This window comes from Anneissia japonica, unplaced genomic scaffold (genome assembly GCF_011630105.1).
Source record: "Anneissia japonica isolate Jap-2015-1 unplaced genomic scaffold, ASM1163010v1 scaffold699_len907043_cov185, whole genome shotgun sequence".
NCBI lineage: Eukaryota > Metazoa > Echinodermata > Crinoidea > Comatulida > Comatulidae > Anneissia > Anneissia japonica.
The window spans coordinates 50,165-75,716 of NW_022722982.1; the positions used below are offsets into that span (position 1 = coordinate 50,165).

At 35.3% G+C, this 25,552-nt stretch overlaps 1 protein-coding gene across 1 annotated transcript; it reads right to left on the reverse strand.

Moving 5' to 3' along the window:
- Nucleotides 1–3,031: 3,031 nt before the first annotated feature.
- Nucleotides 3,032–4,903, reverse strand: LOC117112058. The gene is made up of 4 exons (XM_033255113.1): nt 4,747–4,903; nt 4,435–4,547; nt 3,790–3,979; nt 3,032–3,342 (listed from the first exon to the last, which is right to left on the reverse strand). The coding sequence occupies exons 2-4, from the start codon at nt 4,459–4,461 to the stop codon at nt 3,239–3,241; spliced, it is 321 nt and encodes a 106-aa protein (XP_033111004.1). The 5' UTR covers nt 4,462–4,547; nt 4,747–4,903; the 3' UTR covers nt 3,032–3,238.
- Nucleotides 4,904–25,552: the final 20,649 nt, after the last annotated feature.

Below are 25,552 nucleotides of genomic sequence, written 5' to 3' on the forward strand. Positions count from 1 at the left end.
GGACTACACAACGCTTTCTGCTCGTACGGAGCACCATATCATGCGGCAAATATTTTGAAAATGTTATTCTATCGTTATACTTAAAATACGCATAAAAACAATAAATATTTATGAACTATCGATAACTTATCGTGTGATTTGACAACTCGACGTAAAGGTGAGTGGTTCTTGACACCACACTATACCACTCCGCCGTAGCTTCGTGAAACAATGTCGGGAGTTTGTCGTCGTCTGACTTTGTTTACTGTTGAAAAACAAAACTAGTTTCTAGAATGTTCCATTCTCTATGTGGCGTATTCGATTTTTGTTAATGCGCATGTGCATCGACGTAATGGACGTAACATTTACACCATGTGCGTTTTGCGACGCATTTTTTATTATAATATTTTATTTTGTGAAATATGTTTTAAAATACATAAGCCGTTAGGCTTATAGATAAACTAAAAAACATAAACACAAACACAAAATTTCATTTTAACTTTATTTTCTATGAGTAGTACACCTATTTACGACGTATCTTTCTTGACACCATGGTTACGTCGACGATGGTTGTGTCTGGTATAGTGATCTTTTTTTGTGGTTTTGTGGTGGTGAAAAAATGTTTTTATTTAATAATGTCGATATGTTTAACCATCAAATTACCTATGAATAAGCAAATTTTCCTTCTTGATAAAATGAACATCACAACTTCATATTTATTGTATTCCATGTCACACTTTTTACTGCAAAAATTGTCATTGACACCACCAAACTTTTAGCTCTAGAATTCAAACCCGACTTACAAATGGGTCGTGTTTGGTCTTATTTGAAACCTTGATTGTTCTACTTCAAATACAAGGAATTGAAACTGTAAGAATAATAATTTAACATGACAAAAATCCTTCCATATTCAGCTAATATGCTGGATTTGCAATGTGTCCCAACCTGGTGGAGTGACCCATATACGGATTTTAAACAATACTGACTTTTAAAAATCCAATATTTTAATTGTATATTATTTTGAACACAAGACTAACTCGAAGTGGCCTTTCTACTAGATAGTACTACTAGAAAGTTGTTTCTCAACGACGCCGAACAGTGGACAATTCGACGCTGAACAGTGGGAATTTCGACGTCGGACAGCAATTAAGAGGTCACAACTCCAAAATATAATTGTTTAGACATATATCATTTGATTCTTAATGTTGTTATAACCTGATGTTGCATTTACATCCTTGATTACAGTATTTATTTTATTTTTATCTTATACGGTATAATATACTGTAATTTGTCGAACAGTGGGCAATTCGACGTCGAACAGTGGGCAATTCGACGTCGAACAGTGGGCAATTCGAGGTCGGACAATCGGTAATTTGACGTCGAAGTCACACCTCCTAGATATAATATCCTTGGTAATATTATATTATTTTTATTTGTATAATTCATGTTAAATGTTGTCATCATTATAACTTGATGTTTGAGTTTTATATGTAGTATTAAGTTGTTATATTTTTTGTAGGGTCTGGCTATACAGTTGGAACGACATTCGCTAATAATTATTAATTTTAGTCATTTTGTCTTCCGGGCTGTAGTATATGCTGTTATAATCTTTATTTTCTATACAGGCCTATTTTTTTATATCGCGTTTTAGCATTGTTCGTTGTTTGCCCGAAATAAAAATGTACAAGTACTACACACGACCACGATTCAAGTAGATTGAATTTCGTTGTTTAGGACGAGTTGGACGCTGATTGTGTTGTTTAGGTTGCTTAGGGAGGTGGCTAGCTACATGGCATCACGTGGCCTCACTTTGGCTGACTCCTGATCGTAATGTGTCATTCCATTCGTTGTATGCCGCCAATTCGAGCATGGGGCTATAATACCTTCATGATTCAGGATGTACCAGAACTGCTTTACATAGGCCATATGTTAAAAATATGCGACTGGGGTCGTCCTTTTTAAACTAACAATTCCATGAAACAAAAAAATATGATGGTTCTGAACGGGTTGTTTGTTAATGTTTATTATTTTATTGAAGGCGATTATTTATAGATGCATTTCCTCCATGGTATTGCTACATTTATTTACCAATTGAGCACTAAATAAAACAAAAGTGAGGCCATATTTACTCAACGTTTCGACTTTATTATGTCATCATTAGAAATAACATTATTTTTACAAACATGAGCAGAGTAATAAGTAACACAAATGCTAGGGATATGCAAATATGAAAAAAAATGGACCATAAGAGATAATGATAAGCAGCAAGGGTCACAGGGTGTTGTCAAAATTAATAAACAATTGTAATTCTCTCGCTAGAAGCTAAGGCCACAGTATAGAGTGCTTACACAGGTCTTAGAGATATTAAATATTACTATTGCTTATCCTATTACCCAATGTCGCTTTTTTGATACCCACTATACGACGCTGTGACCACTGATTCTTATCAGTGCGGTCGGAATGATCGTCAAAGGACTGAATTCATGTTGTTACTTCCAGTATGCGCCGGTGAATAGCAATCGCTTCTTTAAATAACAAGTGGGAATTCACGGTATACTAAGTGTGTTATTTATGATGATCATCATCATAAATGTTTTGTTGTTTTAAAGGGAATTCTTTGTTGAGTCTCTATTGGGACTTTATATTCAATCGGTCAATTTTTTACATCTCCCTGGTCACAATGTTTTACTAAAAACAAGATGATACCAATGTAGGGTGTATTTTGTATATGGTTAGTTAAGACAAGGCAAAGGTCAAACGTTGTGCAACTTATGAGAGCTCTAACACCATAGTTAATTATCATCATGGTCACCACCATCACCGCCGTTATTATTATCATCATCATGGTTATTGGTTAGTTGAGACAAAAGAAAGACAAAGGTCTTCAACTTATAATAAATATTTATTTAATAATCATAATAATAATAAAACTGTATTTATATAGCTCCTTAGCATGATCATCATCACCGTCATTATCATCACCAGTAATAGTTATTATCATTAATATTTTGTTGGTTAGTTGAGACAAAAGAAAGACAAATGACTAGCGTTGTGTAACTTACAACGAATATTTATTTAATATAACTGTATTTAAAGTAAATCTTAAACTATGGTGAAAACTATCCCCCGCCGGACACCAACCCGGTATTTCTGAGTCTAGGTTTCGGGGCCAGGAATTACAGTAACAGACTATATATATGGTTATACTTTATATTATTTTTATTTAATTTAGATACTATATTATACTTATTTTACTAAGTTACTTTTCCCTAGCTAGGCGCTGAATCTCCCTGCATCGCTTCCCAACAATTTCTCGAATCTTGGCTACCCCACCAAATTGCGTAAACCTTCTTGCAATGTAGTCTATAAGAAAATAACGATTATTATTCAGTGTAATAAGTTCGATATTTTCTAATATAATTCTTATATGTATTCAAAATCTTCGTAATGTTTCGACGTACATTATCTCATCATCAGGAATGAAAAATTTAATTATGCAACTTCTTTATTTTCACGTATAGTATATTGGATGCCTCAAAATTTTGTACATGATCAAAGACTCTCAGATTGTGACAATAACAATGGCACAGTTATTTGATTACGTAATTAGCAAAACTTACACAAAAGCGGGGTGCAGAAACCATAGAAAACGCTATTGGAATTGTTGCTTTTGTCTGAATGTGAACACAAGATTGTGTACTTTGTACCATTGTAACCATACATACGAAACTTGAGGTTGAAAAAAACAAACGGTCTGCAAGATCGACAATTTATACGTGGCCCAATAATATAAATTAAACAATTTTGTACCTTCAGTTGCTTCAAGTTTCTTTTCGTCTAATTTATTCACTATTTCGCCTTGTGCATTTGTACCGGAAATTGTTGAGTTTAGGAATTCCTCCTTAGAGAAAAGGACATTCCCTAAAAACCGGATACACTTGTTCACGCTCTCGATTCTGTCCGCCCTCCTCTTCACAATTCCTGGAAGCTCATACGATATCTACAAGAGGAACTCACGTGTTATAATGCAACGTAATCATTGTCAATAAAATTCAAGATTTAAGATTTCATTAAAGACCCTTTATAATTTTTTATTAGCCAGCCTTATCTCTTCAAAATAAACAATGCCATCAACAACTTCGATAAGTCCTTTGTTAGGGATACCCAAATAAATAAACCCAATAATACCAAATAAATAAGCCCAATTTATAATAATAATAATTTTTATTATTATTAGTAGTAGTATTAATATTAATATTTATCATTATTACTAAATATTATTGATATTATTAGGCACATTACTTTTATTATTGTATTTTACGTAACAAATAGCAAACTAAATTGATACAATAGAATGACAACATTAATATTTAGTATTGTTCCTAAGAAACGAAAATCATTAATCAACACAATTAAAATTAATAATGAAGTACTGTTTCGTAACAGGGCACTTACAGTATTGTTGTCAATTGTGCTAAGCATTGTGCTGCTAGTTGTTGCTGTTGGGGTGCCGGTACCACCACATCCATCGAACTAATCAGCTCCCGAAACTTCAGGTCTATATTGGACTAATTAGGCAAGAAAATACAATTTAAATGCAACTGACGGATTACACTGCTAAATTCATATTTTGTACGTATTTGGAATTTTGCAATAAAAATTCAATCAATAAGTCCCTCTTGAGCCTTTTCGGAGTTAGTGACATATTTTTAAAACTGAAAATAAATAATAGAAGATTACATGCTTCACAAATCCATATTCTTTTACCTTCAACTCCGAGATGGTTTCGTTCATTGCTTCCTTAAAAATTTCTTTTATCTCCTGCTTTGTCATCCCTTTAGTCGCATTTTCTTCCTTCTCATTTTCCTTTTCTTCCTCTAGCTACCTCCATTTCTTCCAAAACTCTGTCGTGTTCAATGGCAATCCTTGCTATACAAAATATAATAAAATCGATATGGTGGCAAGTTCAAATAATGAGTTATACATATTATTATTATTCTGTTATTCAGACTTAGGCCTGCAGATGTACAGAACATAATAACGTTACTTTTTCCCAAAAACACCCAAATTAATGAAAATTTAAATGAAATATTAATGAATTATGTGTTTGCTGCTTTGTCGCTTTTGTCACAAACCCCCTCCAGGCCTCTGCCCCTGGACCACCAAATTTCAAAAAGTCCACTTTTTAAAACCTATTATTTCACTAAAATTGTTTCTAATTATCGTGAAATGCTATAGTGTACAAATCAGTGTAAAAAAAACCCACCAAGATAATATAAATATTCAACATTCCCAGGGGTGGCAACGTTCAATAGGGTGGCAAAGGGCCGGGTGGCAAAGGGCCGGGTAGCAAAGGGCCGGGTGGAAAAAGGCCTAGGGTGGCTACAGGCCACCCAAACTCAGGAAAGGTTAAATAAGCAATATAAGGGCACTTGTCTCATCCCCACACACCCCCCCCCCAACCTTTAAGTTCAAACTTTTTCCATTCACGCATAAGTTTTCTTGTTTCTGGAGTTTCACCATTCCTTTCTTCTCTGTTTGGTGGACGTTGTTTAGTTTTGTAGTTAATAATGCGACAGATGTCATTGTCATTTCTCTGAGCATTTAGCAGGATATATTTGGTACATCATGGAGGTATTATACCTCCATGGGTACATCAGCAACAACCAGATGATCAGATTCACCCATACAGTGTAAACATGCCTCCTGTATTCCTACACCTGATATCATTGCCTGAAGAGATGTATTCCTTCATTGGTAAGAGCATTCTTGAGAGTCATTTGGCTTTCATTGACTTTTCCAGGCCTGTATTTGTATACTGTAAAGTTGTTAATAGCATGGTACAGATACTGTAGTCCTGGAATTTATCGGTGACTGCCCACTTCAACGCCAGAAACTTCAACTTTCCAGAATGGAGTTGGTAACTCCTTTCTGCTGGTGATAGTGACCTAGAACCATAAGCGATGACTCGTAGTTTGCCTCCTTGATGTTGGTATAACACCGCACCAAAACCCTCTTGCGAGGCATCAGTGTGTACTACATAAGGCAAATTGAAGTCAGGGTACGGTGGCTGAAGTAATTTGTTAATGAGTTCGTCCAAATATTGTTGATGTTCCATTTTCCAAATAATTTGCTGTTTAGAACTCATCTGACCCATCTTCTTCTTAGTGTTCTGTTCACCATTCTTGTTGCTAGAGTTGCCTGTCATTCCTTCAAAGGAATTTTCCATACATTGTTGGAACGCCGCCTGTGCCAAAAGGTATGCGAATCCATTCATATAGCCCCCACGGCGTCACAAATGCAGTGACGGCTATTGAGTGCATGAAGCCTTGGTGGTATGCTTTGCCACGAAGACCACCTAGAACATCTTGAACCCTGGGAATGGGTTGCCTGTCTGGAACCGTTTTCTTGTTCAGTTCCCGGTAGTCTATGCACAAGGGGAGGGATCCATTTTTTTTTTCTGATGCATACTACAGGAGAAGAAAATGAAGACTTTGATTTTGTAATATCCATCCTCTTTTCATCAGATCTTGGATGTATGTTTTGACTTCCTGGTATAAAGGCCTTGGTACAGACGTATGTTTTTGCACAGGTTTTCCGTCTCTAAGATTGATTTCCATATGTAAGTTGTCAACACATCCAATATCTTTGTCGCCACAAGAGAAATCATTTGACTACTTCTGTAGCATCTGTTGGGCTATCCTTTTCTGTTTGGTGTTCAGCTGACCTAGGTCGATTCCAGGTATCTATGTCTCATCCTTGAATTTTCCTTGAGTAGCAGATGAGACTGTTGCTGTTTATCGGATTGTCCCAGGTGAGACTGCCCAGATATACGGTATGGAATTTCCTAAGTTGATGTTACGATCAGGGGGGGTTGGTTACAAAAATAGTTACTTTTGTTGTTAATCCCTTCTTCAGTCGGATAAGTATGTCTGAAACTTCAAGACAAATTATTTATAGACAATACAAAAATATTTTACACTAATGTCATGATTATTTTTACATTAATTTTGTCAAAAATCCATCAGTGGCCAGCGCTTTTTGCATTTTTGAAGTCTCTGTATCGTTTGTTATACTAAAAAGGATTGTCACAGTACCATTCACGATGGCCGCCTCTTCTTCGGTAAATACAGCCTGCTCCCTCTATTTTTTTTTTTTGGAATCTTAAATTAACCAGCTGCACTGCACCGCGAGCGCGCGACACAAAGTTTTTTCCTTTTTTTTTCCTGAAGTTGTTTCTTCTGAAGCAGCGCCAGATACAGAACAGCCAATCAGCGCAAAGCAATATTAGGCTTATTTGACTGGTTTACTTCATTGACTACAATTTTTCGTTGATTATTATTTTCATTTGACTGGTTCGTAAATATACTTATTGTGGTAATTAACGTAATTACCACAATGCATTAATCAGCGCTAAGTTATCAACGTGACCAAAACAAACATGGCCGATTGGTCAGTTTAGAAACAACACTTGCGTTAATATAATTTAGATTAAATTTCAGAAAATTAAAAAACTGGATGGAAAACATTTTTTACGAAAAACCCATACTGCCATAACAAGCCGAAGCAGTCTTGATTAAGCAGCGTGTATCGCGGTAACTATGCAGCCATTTTGTTTTGTCGAGTATTTGCCAGTTTTCTATTTGACTGGTCGTCTTCGTTAGGTAGTATTTTTTACCACTGTGCAGCCCTTACAAAAATATACTATAGTATTAAGCGCCTTTCACACCTATTCAGGTTCCAGTTCAGGCGCCGTTTTCATTTCCGGTTCCTCGTCCAGTTTTTGTTGATTCTGTTAAAATCTACTGCATTTTCCGTTCTGGAAATCTTCTTTTAATTACATTTTTTTCGTACTATTATTCATAAGTTTCTTTAAGTTCATAATACAAAACAGCTTACATTAGGCCTATGATTTATGTGGTCTACCGATGGCGAGTTGTAGACCTCTGCCTTAGTAACCTACTGTGACGAAGTCCAATAGTCCGGTCCGGAAGCAAACAGAATGATATATACATACACGGTAGCGTAATGTTCTATGCTATTTAATCTTCAAAAATGTAGTAAAATTCATATAACGTAAAGCAAAGCCCAAGTCCCACTTGGCTGTTATTTCTGTGAACACATATGATTACAACCTAAGTCCCACTTGGTTGGAGTTATTCGCACTTAGGTGTCCAAGTGATAACTGCCTTCCCTCTTCTCAAAGCATACTAATAAAGAAAATTCCCAGCATTAGATCTACATTCCTATTTAACCACATCCTTTCGGTTCCCTTACAATTTCTTCTCATTCATTAACTGGTCCTGGTCATCAAATCAATGGAATGATAATATATCAAATAGAGCAATGTCATTGACCTGTATGCCTGGCCAATGATTAGAAATAGCAAATTCATGAATAACCCCTACTGAACCATGAGATAAATCCCATGCTACGTCACATATCCCCCTTTCTTTAAAGTGAATGATCGTATCTTTCGGCGAGGTCCGTGCTCAAGGTACCTCCAATATATATACGTACATACTTACTTCATGCTCATTTTCTAGTCATAATCTATACTGTTCAGAAAAATCAAAGTCATAGTAAATGAAAAAGTATGTTTCAGTTCATTGTCCACACAGTTAATCAAAAGTAAATTAAAAATAAAGTTGAAAAGATTTAGTGGTTGTTCATTGTCCGCGTTTCGAACGTAAATCGAAAATATTGTTAAAAAGAGTTTGTTGTAGTTCATTATCCATAGCACTTGTTCGTCTGGTTGACATGTCGATGCTAAACAGCCACCGTAAAAACAATAATGTTAATTATTCTTTATTGCTGTACTCCGCCGTTATTAACACTGGATAGTGTTGTTTACTGGTATTCGCCCATAAGTGCCTTACATCGCACCGTTTCCTGTTACGTCTTGATACCGGAACTGTTTGGTACACCTGCCTTTCGCTCCACTTGTTGCCTGGGTAATTACCCAATCCCTGCGTTCCTTGTGGTGTATTCCAAAATTCATAATCCAAAACCGATGTTCTTTCAATATGTAACAAATATTCATTACTTAATGCTTCCAGTCATCTGTCTCCTTCCTACGAGTTTACCAAATACTGTAGCATTGTTCATTTTGCCAGTAAATATTTCGTCAGTACAAATGCAGTAATGAAAAAAAAAACGAAAGCAAGGAAAAGGTGGTGGAATTAACCTTCTTGTATCGAAGTTTGTTGACAATCACATCATCTCATGATATGTATCCACAGTTCAGGACTGGTATGTATTTATAATATAGTATAGGTCCTCTTAACTGGAGATCTGTGGACGGAAATTTGGCCTTTACCATGATATCGAGGGCAAGCATGGAAAGTAATTTACATGAAAAAGTGACGTTCCATACAGTATACAAAATAACCTGCTATTTAAAACATAACATGGTAATTGTGAAAACTCACATTAATCTTAAACATAATGAAATATAAATTTGTCAATACTAGAACATATTTCCAAATACATGTGGAGTGACATAGCCACAAAAACAAGAAAAGTAGGCAAAAAAAATATTCTAAAATCTAAGTTTCAATGCAATCGTATCTAAATATGCGGTTGAGTAACTATATACGCGATAGGGCGTCCGCGTTTGCATTGTGACTCCCCTTCTGGTACTGTATGGTGAAGTCATACTGTTGGAGTATTAAACTCCATCTTGCGATGCGGTTGTTAGTCAATTTCATTTTTTCAATCCATCGCAAAGGCTGATGGTCAGTTTGAATTAAAAATGGGAAACCATATAAACACATGTGGAATTTTTGTATTGCCCATACAATACTTAAACATTCTTTTTCCATTATGGAGTATTTCTCCTCCCTAGGTAGCAACTTTCTGCTAATATATGCCACTGGTTGTTCAACGTTTTGCTCATTAATTTGACTAAGCACCGCCCCTAATCCAACATTTGACGCATCTGCTTGTAAAATAAATGGTTTATTGAAGCAGGGACTTCTCAACAGTGGATCCGAAATTAACTTGTTTTTCAACACATTAAAGGCAATTTCCCTATCCTTGTTCCAATTTATATTGTTAGGCTCAGATTTATGGGTTGCCTCTGTGAGGGGCTTTGCTATCTCAGCCATCTGAGGAATCATACTCCTGTAATAATTAACTAAACCTAACATCCTTCTTAGTAACTGGTCTGGGGTAATTTCTAACTGCCTCTACTTTGTCCGGGTTAGGTTTTACATTACCATTTCCAATTACATATCCTAAATATGTGACATGTTGTCTCCCGAAATGACATTTTGTAGGCTTGATAGTGAGGCCCCCACTTTTTAATCGATTGAAAACCTCATCGATATGTTGCATGTGTGATGTCGAGTCATTGTCAAAAATAATGATATCATCTATATATGCCCTAGCGAAATCATCTAAGCCATGAAGGATCTGATCAACTAATCGTTGGAAAGTGGCCCCACTATTTCTCATTCAATATCACTAGTTTAAATAATGTAGTTTATTTTTTATTGTACACATGTACTTCCAATATAGTTTGCTTTGTCAGTTACATTGACAATAAGTCAGTATGTAATGACACAACCTAGTAGTATTTTCTGCGAGAAATGTAGCATAACTACATCATATAAAGAGTGCTTATGCTCCATGGGAATTTTTAAAAGCTTTGATGGAAATTTAAAATGTATTACAGTGTATCCTGAATGTAAATATATTTGCCTGGACAAAAATGTGCATTAAATCTGGCATTGATGAGACAGAATTATAATGGCACATGCAGGTATTACAGTACGCTGATGTTTTCCTCTGTATCCCCATATCCATTTTACAAAATTTCTAAATTTCTAAATAAATAGCTTACTCATGTGTGGTCCCTTCTCTCTTGCCTTTCTTTGGAATTTCGTCATAGGCCAGTTGTAATGCCCATATGTCAAGGCAGATAGATCTAAATCCAGGATGCTGTGTAATGCATTTCATATTTCCATCAACAATAGCTGGGGCATCTTCAACGAATTTATCTTTAATTTTCAAAATTTCCATACAGCATAAACACTCCTCAGTTGTTGGCATTACACTACATTTCTCACAGGAACACCTAAAATTTACAATAAATAATGTTATTATTTTATTACTATAGTCTATAGTTTAATAATAATATTAATAATTTACTCCTCGGGAGCAGACTGTTGGAGTTCGAAATGTTCGTACAGTAAGTACTGTAAACATGTAATGACAATGTAATGGAGTCTTTAAAATATTGTATCTAGGAATATTTTTGGCAACGTAACATTATTAACGAATACAGTAATGTATAGGCTACATGACGATGCTAGATAGTACAACAAATACTATATAGACCTGGACCCTGCTTCGAAGTCTAGGCCTAGGTAATAATATATAATTTAGGGGCCTAAATAATTATATATCTCTGTGTTAATAATTATCACATTTATTTAAACTAAAAATCGCCGATTGGCACCGCTATCTAGGCCTACGATGTTTCGTAATAAATCCCATGCTATGTCACACCTACATAATAGTCTAGATTTTGGTTCCTTCCATGTTTTGGACAAATAATATGAATACCTGATGTGATACAAAATGGTTGACTATGGTGTGTGAAGAATTCTGATTGGTCAGAAGTCTTCAGGTTTCAAAAGTCCGGTAAAAAAAATTCGCTCCAGGACCGACTCATTCCGGATGCCGGACCCGGCCACGATGTGAATAAAAATACGTCTTCAGCGTTATAAGAATAGAAGTCTGATTTCTTAACCGCCACCGGAACTGGAAACGGAACCTGAACCTGAATAGATGTGAAAGGAGCTCTACTATGGTACTTTTACTATGGTACTACCACAGGATGGTAAATTGACAGATGAAGGCAGTATTTTTACCAAGGATTTACCATGGAAGTACCACAGTTCTACCATAATTTTACCATGGTATACTGTATTGTAACATGGTAAAAGTACCATAATATTTCTGACTTTCACCACAAATTCTACCATGGTAAAAGTACCATAATACAACCATGGTAAACATACTGTGGCAGTACCACAATTACCATGGTAGTACTATGATAATTTTACCATGGTGTTGTACTGTGGTACTTTACCACAGTATTTATACCATGGTAATATTACCATGGTTGTACTATGGTGGTTTTACAATGCCACAATATTTATATCATTATACACTCCAATCCTTTGAAATCTTCAAAATAATCCACAAACAAAAATATATTTTCTTTTTGAATGAAATTTTTAAAATATTATAAACACAACTGCAAAATGAGGAATATTGTTTAATTTGCTACACTCTGTAGGTGGCACATGGTACATAACACTTGATATAGTGACAAAGTAACAAAATAACAATGGAATGGCCATGAAAATACTTTCATACCTGACCTGAAATTACAGTGTATGACTGAAATAAAGTAGAAAAGGCATGTTTACCCACATTTTAAAAATATGGGGTGTCGAAATATAAATGGTTTCAAATATGCTGCTAATTTTAAATATATTATTATTATTATTATTTTTATTTTATTTTATAGTTAGAAATAATATAGGCTAACCAAGGAAATACAAATATTATTTTATTGTAATATATTAAAAATATAAAGCGCATAAGGGCAATGTGCAATATGCGCCATATAAATATAACTTTATTATTATATAGGCCCTGATACTAAAATACATTTAAAAAACATTATAGTTAATGAATTTGAATTCATGCATGCCAAAGTACATGTAGAGAAAAAAAAAAGTGTTTTTGCCTAATTATATTATAAAATTTTAAAAAGTGCTCAAGAGCCATAAACTAACAAAAAGTACGTTTGACAAGATACTAATATATTTTTTGGTGAAGAGTTTAATGAAATAAAAGCAAAATCCATCATAATATTAGAACACACCCCAAGACACTCAGGGAATTTTTGTTTGTGATGCAGTTTATAGAGTAAGTGATTTACGAATACCATAACACTGTTAAACACTACACTGTATATACACTAACACACACAAACGAGAGGAACCCAATGGTATTTACCAATGGATTGGCAAGAAATGGCACATGAGGAATTAAATGCTCAGCTGTTAGATTTTTGCAAAAGTTGCATAAAATTCTCTGTGAAGGCAGAATAGCTAGCTTATATAAATAAATTATGCTGTGGCATGAAATTCCAGAACAATTGCTTTATGGGTTGCAAAGAGACAGGCTTATAATGAGTTGTTTGAAATTAAATTAATTAATTATTCTGAAATGGGATTTTATTTGTACCTTATTGTACTTCACAGGCAAAAAGCTGGGATGGTTGCAATTCAATGTGAAACAAAAAATTGAAGGCTTTTTTGAATGGTTATTGAAAGCCTCTTCATTCATGAAAGGACTGCTTGTCACTGTAGCTATCAGCAGAAAAAATATTTTATCCAACACAACATAAACCCTCCCACATATACATAAAAATATATGGAAATACAAGTTTGTTTGCACATTTAATAAGAACATTGCATGTCTGAGAAAAATGCAGGCCTTGATAATTCTTGTAGGTACAATAGTGCCGCTTTTTCTGAACATGATCGGTCATAACGTACATTGAACTGAGAAGTAAAACACACTGGGTCACAGTTACATTTGCCAAAATTTTATTACAACAAACTATTCGATTTGGACATTTCAAGCTCAATGTGCTCAACTAAAATACAAAAGATATGAATCGGAATTGAAAAAAAATGGAGAATAACAATAACATTCATCTTGTGTGTATCGAGGGCTGGTTTGGACTCCTTGCTGTTTTTGGCACCAGTAAAAGAAGAATTGACATGCGTATCCCTTTCAAACAGCGCAACCATGAAATCGCTTGTCAGCTTTTCTGGATTTGATATGTTGCACCTAGCAAGTGACTTGCGAATATTCACATTCAACCCCAGGGCAACCTCGAAATTTAAAGCAAACGTCATTGAAGTCCAAATAAATCAAGCAACTGCTTCCAATCAGGCTATTCTGATGAAACCTCATTTACATCACGGCAGATGCCATTTAGAGGGTTGTGATTCCACCTCTTATCCTGTCCACCTCTTATCCATGATTTCATCCTTATGATTTGTAATGAATGTATTAAATGACACTTCAATCATATGCTTTTCTGTAAGGCCAGTTTGTCTTCATTTTTTAAATCAATATGAATTGAAATGGGTAGAACCTCCCGGCCATAAAGCACAAAATTTAAAATGTAGTGATTTTCCGTTTTTGGCAAAACAAAGTAACTGCAAGATTACGGGGAATATCAACGTATCTATGATAAAAATATGTTGTTTTGCGTCGGGATGGTATTCAAAAATTGTTTTGAGATGATGCAGTTTGCCAAGACAAAACCAACTGGTTATTGGTGTTTTCATATCAATAATCTTAACAGCGATGTATAAACAAGCTAGATAATGCATATGATTGCCCCAAACATGATCAATTCCAAAAATATGTCGCACTCCAACAATACCAAGCCTGACATGTTTCTGAGGCAAAACATTATCTGTGAATAATGCTAATATCACAATGTCTATATAGATATTTTTCTCCAAAAATGAAAATTCAAGTTATATTGTTTTGCCACGGAATGGCTGCTCGGTTGTCTGTCCCTATCAGTCAATGAATTATTTAATCTTACTTTCTAAATTAAATAATTCATTGACTGATAGGGACAGTCAGTCAATGAATTATTTAATCTTACTTCCCAGAATTTACCATTCCATCAGAATCATGATCATGAATCTACTTCTTTGGAAACTCCTTCCGCTTTTGGATCAGATTTGTCCATATGTTGATTGCCCTGCCGCACCGGTGTCTGTAGATGAAAATTAAATAATCGACATTAATGAAACACATATTACTGTAGTGTAATAAATATATGCCAAATTATGAAAAAAATTGTGGACATTACTGCAAATTCTATAAACTTGCCTGCATGCTAGCTATCTGTCATCATACATTAAAAACTATATGATTTATTGCACATATTAAATGTTCATTGTATGGTAAATATCTGATACACATTATACAATAGTGGTCATCATCGATTCAGGTATCTATTATTTCATTATTTGCATACAATAACTGTATTGAATAGGCATATTAATTAAAGACATCAGGAAACCTTTAGTTTAATGTGAGGAGAGCGATTTTTAGGTTTGTGAGAAAACAAAACCTATCAATCATAGGAGTATGCATTGGAGTGTTTAGGACGAGGATTAAACCAGTAGATTTTAGCAAAATATGTTTTGTTGCAGACAATCAAATACATAATGACAATTACTAATCTTACTTACTTAAGTGTGCACATTATTTATAAGAATCACACAATCTATTCACTTTACAATTTATATCTGGAAGTTGAAGTTAAACCCAACTGCTCATAGGAAAATGGTCAAGTTATATTTCTTACCTGATTTTTCATTGTCCAGCTTTTCATGTCGGTCATGAAGCCACGTTTCAAAATTAAATATTTAAATATTCATTTATTGTACTGTCCAGTTTTTGGGAGGGAAGCGAGTCGAAAGTTCACACACAGCACTCGATGTTCCTGTTTCCGTAGCCATATGCTACAGCTCGTCTTTAATACAAAGAGTTCCATATTTATTACATAAATAGAGCATTAGCTATGAATTTTAAGTCTTATAAAACAGTATAGTTATGAGTTACTTAATAAAGCAAAGCAATAATATGCATTGGTTACATTACGACGACAATATACAGATTCAACAGGATTTCAAAATCTGTTCTAAACAAACAATTACAAATCAATTGAAATAGCTTTAAAAAAAAGTGCTTTAAATGCACCTAAACTAAAATCAATTATAGTTCTCAAACTGGTATTATATGTTTGATATACTTTAATACCTTTAACAATTAAAGCTTCATATCAAGTTAATAATAAAATAGTAGCTGTGCAAACTACTGAGATACATCACATACCTATATAGGGCAACAAAGCATAAGCATTCTAAATGCTAGCAACAGGTACCTCAGTTGAGATGGTTCCTGGATCTTAAAACAATCTCATCTTGTTACCTACTTAGAGTACTTAAATTCATGGTCAATGCTTTCGGTGACACTCTTAATAATAGGGTTAATCTAAAAAGATGGGGTATGAAAATTTATGAGAACTGTAAGGCTTGCGGGAACCGGGATACTCTCTATCATCGTAAACTTCTGTAAGCGATCCCTGGACAAGGGCCATCTCACATGGAGACATAAATATTTTAAAATATATTGTCAAAATTGCTAATGAGGGCCTTGGAGCCCTTCCTCTTCCCCCAGATATTCGTTCTGACCTTGTTTCCAGAACCGATGTCCCCATTTCACCACCATCCCTGTTGAGTGTTCCCCCACAAATTTAATTCCAGACCTTTGCATTTTTTGGAAGAACCTCAAGAAACTTCTTATCTTCGAATTGACTGTTCCTTTTGAAACGGGCATTGACTCTGCACACACATTCAAAACAAAAAAGTATTGCCCCCTAACTTCGGACATCATGGAATCTGGTTATACGGTCGAATTTATTGCTTTTGACGTCGGATCCAGTAAGTTCATCTCTGCCGATAATATATCTCGACTAAAGCGTTCAAAACCTTCCAAAACAATATCTCTAAACTTTCTATTGGCTCCTCCTTTAGCATTTTTTATGCCAGAGATGAACCCACGTGGATCGACCCTCCTTATCTTAACTTGTGATTTTCTTTTCTCTGCTGTTGCCTACATTTCAATTAAAAATACAATATTTCGGAAGATAACTAACTCACCGAATTCTGTATGCTCTCCCTAATTTTATGATATCAGTAAAATCTTGATTCTAATTCTTACTACACTCTAAAACATTGGATGTCCAAATCAAGAACACCATTTGAACACCACATTGACACACTGGTGTTCATATTTGGTACACATAGTTTTTGACAGTTGAACACTATAAGTGTTCAGGTTTTAAACACATTAATGTGAGCAGAACATGTTCTTTAAAAAGTGTTAAAATTGTGAACATGCGATTTGTGTGTGATGAAAACATTAATTTTGAGAACACACAAATCATAAAATACATTCAATACATTTTCAACTTCCAAATTTATTTCTCTTATTTTCCAATTCTTTGCCCAATTCAAAGCAATACGAAGTATATTCAATCCAATACTGATTCATTCAGTGAGTTCAATTAAAAATTTAATATGTAGACCCAAGCATGATAAATCCTACATTTTATTTTCTAATTCTTTGCCATTCAAAGCAATGCAAAGTATATTCAATCCAATACTGATTCATAACAGCGAGTTCAATTCAAAATTTAATATGTAGATCAAAACATGGTAAATCTTACATTTTATTTTCCAATTCTTTGCCTAATTCAAAGCAATGCAAAGTATATTCAATCCAATACTGATTCATAACAGCGAGTTAAATTCAAAATTTAATATGTAGACCCAATTAGCATGGTAAACCTACATTTTATTTTCAAATTCTTTGCCTAATTCAAAGCATCTACAAATTTAATGCAATGCAAAGCATATTCAATCCAATACTGATTTATAACATTTGGGTTCAATTCAAAATTGAATATGTAGACCCAAGCATGTTATATCCTACATCTTATAAAAAAAAAAACTTTCACAAGAGTAGTTGAGCCTACCAAAAACTGTATAAACAGGAAAATTGATTGAACAAGTTAATTTAAATTTGGAATTCTGATGTTTCGTATTTTATCTTTATTCATGTTTTTTTTTTTTCATCTTTTTCATGCCATTTATGATAAACACAATTTTTTTTTTTAAATGTTGTGTTTTTGGTATCACATATTGTAAGGAATTTATCAATGAATCAGAAATCAATGTTTCCTATGCATCTGCATTAAAAAATATATATACAGTACACTATTTATTGACAATATATGAACCAGGAAGTGAATACTTAAAACCCAGAAGTGATAAATAATATCAAAATAAACATTATTTTTTATTTTAGTTAGCCATTTTTATCTGTATTTTGGCAATTATATTAGCAGCAGTGCATTGCAATATGATCAAGCCCTCTATTGGTTGCTTTATTTCCTTCTTTTAATGATCTGAACCAGCATTGCTACTGAGACAAATTCTTCATCCAAATTTTCCAGTATTTTTTCAATAGAATTTATATATACTAGTCCTTCTCGATATTGGTAAGATTGGTCAAATAAAAGCCACTTCCCATAGTAGTATATTGCTGTTTCTTCAATGAATTTGTTCCACACAACCATAACATGTTCTTTTTCCAGATATCTTGTTGCATACGGTAAAATTTGGGTAAAGGACTTGCCTGAAGAGCTTTAAGAATCTTTGATACAGCATGCTCTATATCATTAATTTCCAGGATACAATGTAAAAGATGCTCATCAAATATACTTTTTTTCTGGTGCCTTGGAGAATGAAATACTTTATATAATCAAGGACTATGAAAGCCTTCAGAATACAAAATACTGGGACATCATCCTCATCATAATCAATGATTACTGTGCAACCAAATGCATATCTTTTTTTTTTAAAACAAGAATTCTCCATATCTCTGTAACGCTTTGGTCTTTATATTCCCTCTAATACAACTTTTTGCATGAAATTTAATGCTTACCGTGATTTTTCTTAAAAATCATGTCTCTGCAACGCGTAGGTCTATATAAATAATTTCCCTCCCCAAAAGGACAATAGCAGGTGGAAAACCTGTGGTGCAATGAGGGATCACTCTATAATTTTGTAGGAAAGCAAACATGTCTTGCTTCCAATGTTGGGATGTGTGTAAAACTTTTTCATGAATCTTTCTGCCTCGCCGTTAACTTCTGGCGAAAGAGGTGTAATTTTCTTATGTTTAAATCCCATGTACTGAGCGAATTTACTAAATTTCTAGTCATTTCTTATCTAATGTGGGAATTACGGTGTTTGCTGAAGTTGAGGGAACTATTTCAGCTAACGGATGTCTTGAATAATCATCAATTACCATTAGTACATATTCGTTTCCAACGTGACAGAAGTCAAGACTTAAAGTTTCCCAGGGTGCTCCAGGGAGCTTGGTCATTCTTAGCGGTTCATGAGTATTATAGTCTTTAGAGCGTAATAGTTGTTTAGTTTTAACTTGGCCCTGGTGACCCTCATGAGCTAGTTCAACAACCTGTGTTTGTAAACTTCGAGGAATTACTAATCGTGAACCTCTCAACATTAGCTTATCTTCAACTGACGTTAATTCATCCCCCACATTACTCATACATTTAAGGGCGTCTTTATCTATCTCATCTGGTAAATTGTTAAGATTCCATTTACCCGTGGAGATAAATTTAAATTTATCTCCACAGTAAATTCAACTGTCTTCAACTGGTGTCAGTTCCAACTGGTCCCAATCCCAACTGGTCTTCAATTGATCCAAGTTCCAAATGGTTTTCAATTGGTGCCAGATCCTTTTTGTAAAATAACAATGGCTTTAATCAACTCCTGTAGACTAATACCCGATTCACACGTGAAGTTAAATTTAACAAAAAGTAACAAATTGTAACCGAGCGATCTCCCAAGTTATTCCTACCGAGATAAAAAGCATTCACACGCGTCTGTAAGGTAATGCCAAGGTTGTGTAAAATTTATTCAGTGTTTATTCAATGAACCATTTTTATAGGTCTAGCCTAGGCCTAGTTGAGAACCCCTGTCACAGATGGACTGTTGAACTCACCATCACAGTAAACATTCGAAGCAATCAATACCCTTAACAACTGCTGTACTACACTACTAAACACACTGAGTTTAAGATATACAAACTATAATTTCTTTAATTAAAAACTTCTGCTACACAATACTGTACCTCAAATTCAAGCTTATTCTATAGACAATAATCACAAGAATCTTGTGTGTAATTAGCATGCATAAACCAGCATTCTTTGTATATTGAAGCAGCTGTCCACAATGATGCTTTTTCATGTCCGATGGTAGCAAGCTAAATTAAAATTCTTGCTAAAAGATCAGATAGTATGAATTCTGCAGTTGAACTAATCAAGCTTGAAATATTGAATCACATTGGCTTTTTTCAGAGTTTTACACTTGCTGAAAGATATAACAATAACCAAATCTGAAATAAGAATAATAATGGCTAACAATATAGAGCACATATTATGGAAACCTCTATGCGCTTTTAAACATGAAAAAAACATGCCAAGAATGTAAAACAGAGAATATGCATTTCATTGTGCTGGACATTTTAAAACCCTTTTTTGAAAAAATAAAAATGAATAAAAAATCAGACTATACAGGCCAATTATAAGAAATTAAGGGGCAGGGGTAAATGGCCTTTTGTCAATTGAAATACCTGTACCTATGCTCAATTTTTTATTTTTAAAATAATCTTAATTAAGGTGATATATGTCTAGGAAAACGAATTAAATTATATTAAATGTATCTTAACAAATAAAATTTTAAATGTGTACAGTATATCCCTTCGAAATTAATGTATTAGTATGATATGCATAATGTACAATAGCTAAGATAAGTAAGAGACTAGCAGTTTTTTATTTCAAAAGTGAATTATCAGTTTCCCTACACCACGTCCACACTTGATTGAGTTTTAACATTAGTAGAGACATTCTGAAATAAAAGTCACCATTTATATTAATGATTACATACATTAAGAAAGTATAATACATACTCCAAGTATTGAAATACATCATCAGGAATGATGATGACATAATTAATGTCGAAATATTGAATCCCAACACGATGGCGTGTATTTCATTAATTGGAGTATGTATTATACTTTCTTATCTGAGATTAATCAGTGGAGTTTTCGGTTTTTTACATACATTAACTTTCAGCAAATAATTGCTATACTAGCCTTTAACCCCACCCCGGTTAGGCCAGGCCCTACCAACTTTATTTCAATAAAGCATGCACTTGATAGCCTATATTATAATAATTATGAGAACATGGCCTAATTACCATTCTCATAACTAAACAGGCTATGAGGCAAGGCTACAGTTTAGCTAGGCCAACAGAGGCACTATATGGCCATATCCCTAAGGCTACGCTAGCCTAGCCTATCTATGTCCTCACTGAGGATAGCTGGCATAGATAGAGAGAGAGCTGTGTGAACTGTCTATGCCTATGACTATGCATTATGCACAAATATGCTAGGCTAGGTCTCTCTAGTCTTTCTTACTACCCCAACTCACTACTAACTATATCATGCCTATTAATGCCATACCCTATAGTAGTAACCCACATTAACTGAATAATAAAACAAACCTCTTACCTCCATAGTGGATAATACTGCTAAACTACCTTCCAAGAATGTATAAACTGACTTAAGTCCACCATCATGAATTCAAAAACATAGTACTCAACTGAAGTGACCAATCAGAATTGAGTGCAATTCGAGATACTTCCTGGTTCTCTAGTAACAGGTTATCTGTCTGATAGATAACATTATTTTGCTCTCAACCCCAAATCATTGTTAAATGGATGTGTATGGTAGGGAATAAAATCGATTAAATTGAGATAGACTAATTGGCACAGTTGGGACAGGTAGGTCCTCCTCCCCCCCCCCCTTGTCGAGGAGAAAACCGCAATTTGTTTAAGATGATAAAATCAATTAAATAAATGCATAGAGATAGACTAATTAGCCCAGTTGACAAGTATTACCAGCGTTGCAAATGTTTAACTAAAATTGTGTAAACCTGTTGAACCAACTGGACCTATTGGGAGACCATTGAACCAACTGGACCTATTGGGCAGACCAGTTGGACCAACTGGACCTATTGGGTAGACCAGTTGAACCAACTGGACCTTGGGTAGACCATGGACCAACTGGACCTAAAGGGTAGACCAGTTGGACCAACCGAACCCGATGGGTAGACCAGTTGGACCAACTAGACCTATTGGCTAGACCACTTGGACCAACTGGACCTATTGGGTAGACCAGTTGGACCAACTGGACCCATTAGGTAGACTAATTGGACCAACTGGACCTATTGGGGTAGACCAGTTGGACCAACTGGACCTATTGAATAGACCAGTTGGACCAGTTCAACCAGTTGGTACTACCAATTGGACCAGTTCGATAGGCCAGTTGGACCAGTTAAACCAGTTCGGGAGACCAGTTCTACTCAGTTGAAATTCCAGTTGTACCAGTTGAATTTCCAGTTGGACCAGTTGAAAACCAGTTAGATACCTGGGATAATAACAGGCATACTGAAGTTCAACTTTCTTGGGAGAATTGGCGAAATTCCCCTGCAATTTGTGATGACCAGTTCAAAGGTTCCTTCGGATCTGCCAGCTCTCCAGTAGTTAAAAGACAGCATGCCTCTATCGCCACTGTTAAAAAAGATGGCTGCCTTTTGCTTTCACTAAAGAGTATACTCTTTGCTTTCACCCAACAACCCGTGACAACTTCCATCCAATGGGAGCGTTGCATTCATGTGACTTTTTCACAAACACCAGATTTTGGAATCAAGTATGTTGTCAGCTTTACGAGTAGCCTATGCTACAGTAAGTGGGTGTTATTTTAACACCACAGGTGTTTATTTTAACACCGATGGAATCAAAAATTTTCAACACCAGTAAAGAATTAAAAATTTAACATCCTAGTTTTTGCAGGGTAGGAATTAAGAATTACAGTGGCCTTATTTAATGCCAGGGGAGTGACCACATTCCGAAAATGCAGACTGCTTAATCAATATTTATTATCTTTACTGGAAAGGTATAGGTAGCTGTCTAAACGACCTTGCCATGTGAAGATATATGAGGTCGTTGGACTTTATAGACAAAGATGGTTAAATAATTAAGTTAAAATAAAGTGAAAATTCTCTAAAAAGAACATACACCATGTTTGATAATAGTAGTATGAAACTGCTACAGTAGCCCCCTTCCAGTGAGTTAGCAAAATAAAATTAACAAAATATGAGTGTCCAAATATGCACATTTTAAACGGTCAATCGAAATATTGTCCTGTCGATTCCCTAGATCAAGCTTAAAAGGTGTTCTTGATATGACACAAAATGGTCCAGTATAAGGTGGATCTAATGGCTTTCTGACTGCGTCTTTGCGTACAAAAACATGAGTGCAAGTGTTTAAATCATTGGGTATATAATGGTTGTATTTTTGTAATGTGTGGTTGTTGGTTGTATGTCCTGAATAGTGTGCCTTAATCGGTCGATATAATTAGTAAGGTCCAAAGTAGATATATCTGATGTAAAAAATTCGTCTGGGAGGGTTAACGATTTACCGTACAGTCTTTCAGCAAGTGTGTCCAAAATCTTCCTTCACAGTAGTACGAATTCCCAGTAGAACAGTTGAAAGGTGTTCGGACCAATTATTCGATGCTCGTTTAGCCTTTAATGAGGTTTTAAGTTGCCGATGGAAATGCCCAATAAGACCGTTGGCCATTGGATGATAGGATGATGTTCTTATCCTTTTTGTTCTCAAAAGTTCAGTAAATGTACTAAACTGTGCACCACAGTTCGTAGTCACAATAGATGGCGTCCCAAATCTACAAATCCAGTGGTCGTAAAAAGCTTTAACTACCATTTCTTGTGGATTGCCTCAGGCCAGCAAGTAAAACGGTCAATACACGTAAGAATATATGTAAATCCATTAGAATATGGCAAAGGTCTGACTAAATCAATGTGGATGTGTTGAAAGCGTGCGTGCGTTGATAATGGTGCAGTATGATAGATTTTTGAATATTGACAATCTAAACATTTCTCCCAATTGCATACATCTTTATTGATGTTGGACCAAACGCAGTGTTCAGACAGCAAGCGCTGAGTAGCCTTAATTTCGGGATGTGATAATGAATGAAGGGCATTAAATATAGTTTGTCGAAATTCTAATGGAATAAATGGTCCAGGCTTACTAGTAGATGTGTAATAACTGTGTCGGCTGTTGGCACTGGCAAATCCTGCCAAACTAGCGATGAAGATGATTGTCACTCCGTAACTTTTTCAATTCATTGTCTATTGATTGTGCTTTAGGGATAACTGAGAAATCGATCAATGAATTGTGGGTTGATAAAGAAAATACTCAGAAAAGTGCGTCAGCAGCACAATTGTCAATGCCCTTGATATGTCGAATATCACAGGTAAATTGCGCAATAAAATCAAGATGGCGAATTTCGCGTGGAGAATGACGATTTGTGGCATTGTTCAAAGCGTAAGTAAGCGGTTTGTGGTCAGTCAAAATGTGGAATTGTTGTCCTTCCACAAAATGTTGGAAATGGTGAATTAAAAGGTAAATTGCGAGAAGTTCGCTTCCAAAAGCACTGTATTTGGTTTACTCAAGTTGTAGACGTTTGGAAAAGAACGCAAGTGGTTGCCAATCATTGTTGTGATATTGTTGCAATACTGACCCTACTGTGGTATCTGAAGCGTCGGTCAAGGGACATACATTAATTGTGCCTCTGGTTTTGGGTGTAATAGCAACGTGGATTTGCGAGTGCTTCCTTAATGTCAATGAAAGCTTTGATTGCATCCTCAGTCCAGTTAAGCTGTTTTTGTGACTTTTTTGTCATACCTTTAGTACATAACATGTCAGTGAGCAGACGGACAATATGAGAACATTTAGGAATAAAACGTCGATAAATATTAATGAGACCAAGAAACTCACGTAATTTCGTGAATGATGTTGGCTGAGAAAAGTCACAAATAGCAGTAACTCTTAATTGAAGCAGTTGAATTCCTGTCGCTGAAACAGAGTGTCCAAGAAATTCTAACTCAGATTTACCAAACAAATATTCGAAGGGTTGATGACAATACCGTATTCCTTGAGACGATCAAACAATTGTGTAAGGTGCTCAGTAGCATTTTTGCTTGCAACAAGGATGTAATGTCGATGTAAGCGTACACAAAATCAAGACCGCGACAAACTTCGTCGATAAACCTCTGAAATGTCTTTGCGGCGTTGCGCAAACCAAATGGCATTTGCGTAAATTCATATAATCCAAATGGTGTGGCGATGGCTGTTTTACAAATGTCCTCTTCTGCTATTGGGATTTGGTGGTATGCTCTCACTAAGTCAGTTTTGGAAAACGTTGATGTTCCATGAAGGTTTGCAGTAAAATCCTGAATGTGAGGGACAGGATATTGATCAGGGACAGTTACACGGTTTAGTGCCCTATAATCCCCACAAGGACACCAGTCGCCGGGTTATTTCCTGGGGACCATGTGTAATAGCGACGCCCAATTGCTTCCTGAGGGTCTAATAATCCCGAGGTTCAGCATGTGTTGGACTCATCCTTGGCGATTTTTTAATGATCAGGTGGTAATTAACAAGGGCGAGCTACAGTGGGTGGGCCGTTTGTTACAATGTAATGCCTGACACTATGGTGTATTGGTGTATTCTTTTGGTGAGGTTTGACAATAGAGGGATAGGCCTACTTCAAAAGAATATTCGTGAAACGTGACGATAAGGCTGTGGTTGGTAGCGCATAAATCGGGCTAAGTGCAGGCATAGAAGAAAACATCCCATTAACAACTAAAGAAGTATTCCTGTCAATTAAACACCTGTGACGAAGATGGCAAAAGATTAAAATGACTTAGAAAATC

Excerpts from the sequence above, each read along its gene's own strand:
- LOC117112058 (XM_033255113.1), bottom strand. The coding sequence starts at position 4,461 with ATGCTTAGCACAATTGACAACAATACT. Across the intron at positions 3,980-4,434 it reads GCACAATTGACAACAATACT|ATATCGTATGAGCTTCCAGG; the intron begins GTAAGTGCCCTG and ends TTCCTCTTGTAG. Across the intron at positions 3,343-3,789 it reads GAAACTTGAAGCAACTGAAG|ACTACATTGCAAGAAGGTTT; the intron begins GTACAAAATTGT and ends ATTTTCTTATAG.